This window comes from Nansenia antarctica, assembly GCF_963989245.1.
Source record: "Nansenia antarctica genome assembly, chromosome: 8".
In the NCBI taxonomy this organism is placed as follows: Eukaryota; Metazoa; Chordata; class Actinopteri; order Argentiniformes; family Microstomatidae; genus Nansenia; species Nansenia antarctica.
The window spans coordinates 32,768,246-32,770,745 of NC_137678.1; the positions used below are offsets into that span (position 1 = coordinate 32,768,246).

Below are 2,500 nucleotides of genomic sequence, written 5' to 3' on the forward strand. Positions count from 1 at the left end.
GCATGTTCCAAGTATGCACAGGCGCACACACGAGCACACACACACACAAGCATGCGCACACACACAGACAGACAGACAGACAGATTACCTTCTCTTTGAGGGAGGTCACATAGAGGTCACTGTTCGCAAAGTAGATCGAGGAGTTGGAGTGGAAAATCTTAATCCCTGGACATTCAGCCGCCTGAAACCCAGAAACAATCCTGAAACATTCTCACGTTGTTCACAGCACAACAGCGTTTCACTGATTCTTCCCAGCGGCGGGTATACAAGACAGACCACTACACTGTACAGTAGAGCTCTTCCTAGTGGCATAGACACCTCAGACACATTCATTATATAAAAGACTGTAAAAAGACAACACATCTGACCTCTTCATACTCGTCGACATCACAGTACATTCCTGTGTCTGGGACCTCTCCCAGGATAACACTCTTTGGGCTGTGAAGCAGAAAGGCGACAGGAGAGGATTACACGCTCTACAGGAGGCTCATTTCAAAAGTTAGGAGGCGTCGCATTTCAAATGATTCTAACCATCACCTATTCACACGTTGTATGGTTTCAGATTGGTATAGTGAACTGGTTATAAACAGCGATTAAACATGACATGTAGGCCTATGGCTTCATCCAGCTCACAGCTTGTCTGCATGACTCCCTTCTGGACAGCGGTACAGGGCCACCAGGACAAAAACATCACAACACTTGAACAGTTTCTTCCCCAAAGCCACAGCCCTTCTCAATAACTGCTGATCATTGCACCTTGCACTTTACATGTTCTTGCACTTAGTTGTACAGTATATTTATTCATAATATCCACTCATATTGGTACTGTATATTTTGTCTTGAGTATTGTCGTGTTGTCGTCTTGTTGTTGTACTGTATGTACTGTAGCTTGTTTAGCATGGTAGAATACCAAATCATGTTCCTAGTGCACTGCACATGGCGAATAAAGTTGAATTGACTTTGTAGTGGTTTTATATCATGTTATACTGAGAAATGTAAGTCTCTCTACAGTTTGGTGAATCTAGCACTCAAGGAAGGCCCATTTCCTTCCTGTAAGGGATGGGCCAAGATCTGTGGCACAGTGAATAATTCTGACTATGGACAGGGCCCATAACTTGTGTAATCACAGATTTGTATAATATGATTGGTTCCCAAGTATAGTGACCTCATGACCAAGGACGGTTCTATAAATATGAGTCCCCCCCCCATCGTTGGGGGCTTCCTGCTTGCTTCTTGGTCTGCTCATTTCTCTCTTGGCTTAATAAAAGGCCTCTTTGGAGACAATTGATTCAAGCTCTTTGTGCTTTGTAAGTTCTACTAAATCTATTATGAATCAATTATATCCACAACAAATTATTTTTAAACTGAGAGAAAAGGGCTCGTCCCCGCTTAGCTCCGTCGTGAGGAGGACAGTGACGTACCTCTGAGTTCTGTAGATCACCGTCAGGATGGCGAACCCAATGGCCACCAGCAGCCCGTAATCCAGACCCAACAGCACCGAGGCCACGAAGGCCACCAGCCAGATAGCCTGGAGGAGACAGAGCAACACAACAACGTTACAGAATTCCACTGGCCCGGAAAAACACATACAAAAAATAATTCATCCCAACTGCAACCACCGCCCTGAACACTTTAAAATAGAAAGTGCATTGTTTTTCTTTTTAAACCACAACATTTTAGCTTTTTAAACCATAGCACTGTTTTTTATTAGTATTTTTAAATGACTGGACTTTTTAAATAGGCACTACATTTTATAAACACTGCTATGTCTGTCTGTTTTTATTGTATGTATTAATGTATGTGACCTATGTGTGTTTTTAATGTGGAACTGTATTCATGAGCTGCACTTCTGCCTGTCGAAGGAGAATTTCTGTCACTGTGTGACAGACAATAAAGCTATCTTGAATCTTGAATCTTGAATCAACAGAAATGAATCGGATCAGATCAGGTGTGTCCTGTTCTCTTGGTGCCATGCGGTCATGGTGCGGTCATGATGCGGTCGTGATGCGGTCGTGATGCGGTCATGATGCGGTCATGATGCGGTCAGGTCAGGTGTTTAACGGATGCGGTCGAGTCGTGGTTGAGACTCACCAGCTCGATCCTGCTGGTCCTCCACAGGGCGGGGACGTCCCTCAGCTGTTTGAACATCCCCAGCAGGTTCACCATGATGATGGCAGCTAGCACCGTCTGAGAGGGACGGGGGGGGGGGGGGTCAAAGGTTAGATTAGATTCAACTTTATCATTGCAGAGTACAAGTACCTGACAAGGAAATGCAGTTTAGCATCTAACCAGAAGTGCAAATAGTGATAAGATACATGATCTAAAACATGACAATGTTAGTAATAGGTACAGTATGGCAAGTATGGTAGTAGTTAGGGTCCTGTCCTGTTAACGATTCTGATTCTGACATTCAATATTGAATTACAGAATAATAAGCACATGTTCATTCCATGTTCAAGTCAACCTCTGAATATTCTTAACACTAGAACAGCCATGGGTG

General features: G+C 43.7%; 1 protein-coding gene across 1 annotated transcript in view; it reads right to left on the reverse strand.

Annotated features, from left to right (window-relative positions):
- Nucleotides 1-2,500, reverse strand: part of slc26a5 (solute carrier family 26 member 5) — a gene marked incomplete at its 5' end in the record, with an annotated part of 21,790 nt that overhangs the window by 4,226 nt on the left and 15,064 nt on the right. Inside the window, 4 exons of the mRNA XM_080537516.1 lie at nucleotides 89-181; nucleotides 369-438; nucleotides 1,422-1,528; nucleotides 2,092-2,187. Coding sequence (XP_080393642.1) covers nucleotides 89-181; nucleotides 369-438; nucleotides 1,422-1,528; nucleotides 2,092-2,187 — 366 coding nt within the window. The remainder of the gene's footprint in view (nucleotides 1-88; nucleotides 182-368; nucleotides 439-1,421; nucleotides 1,529-2,091; nucleotides 2,188-2,500) is intronic.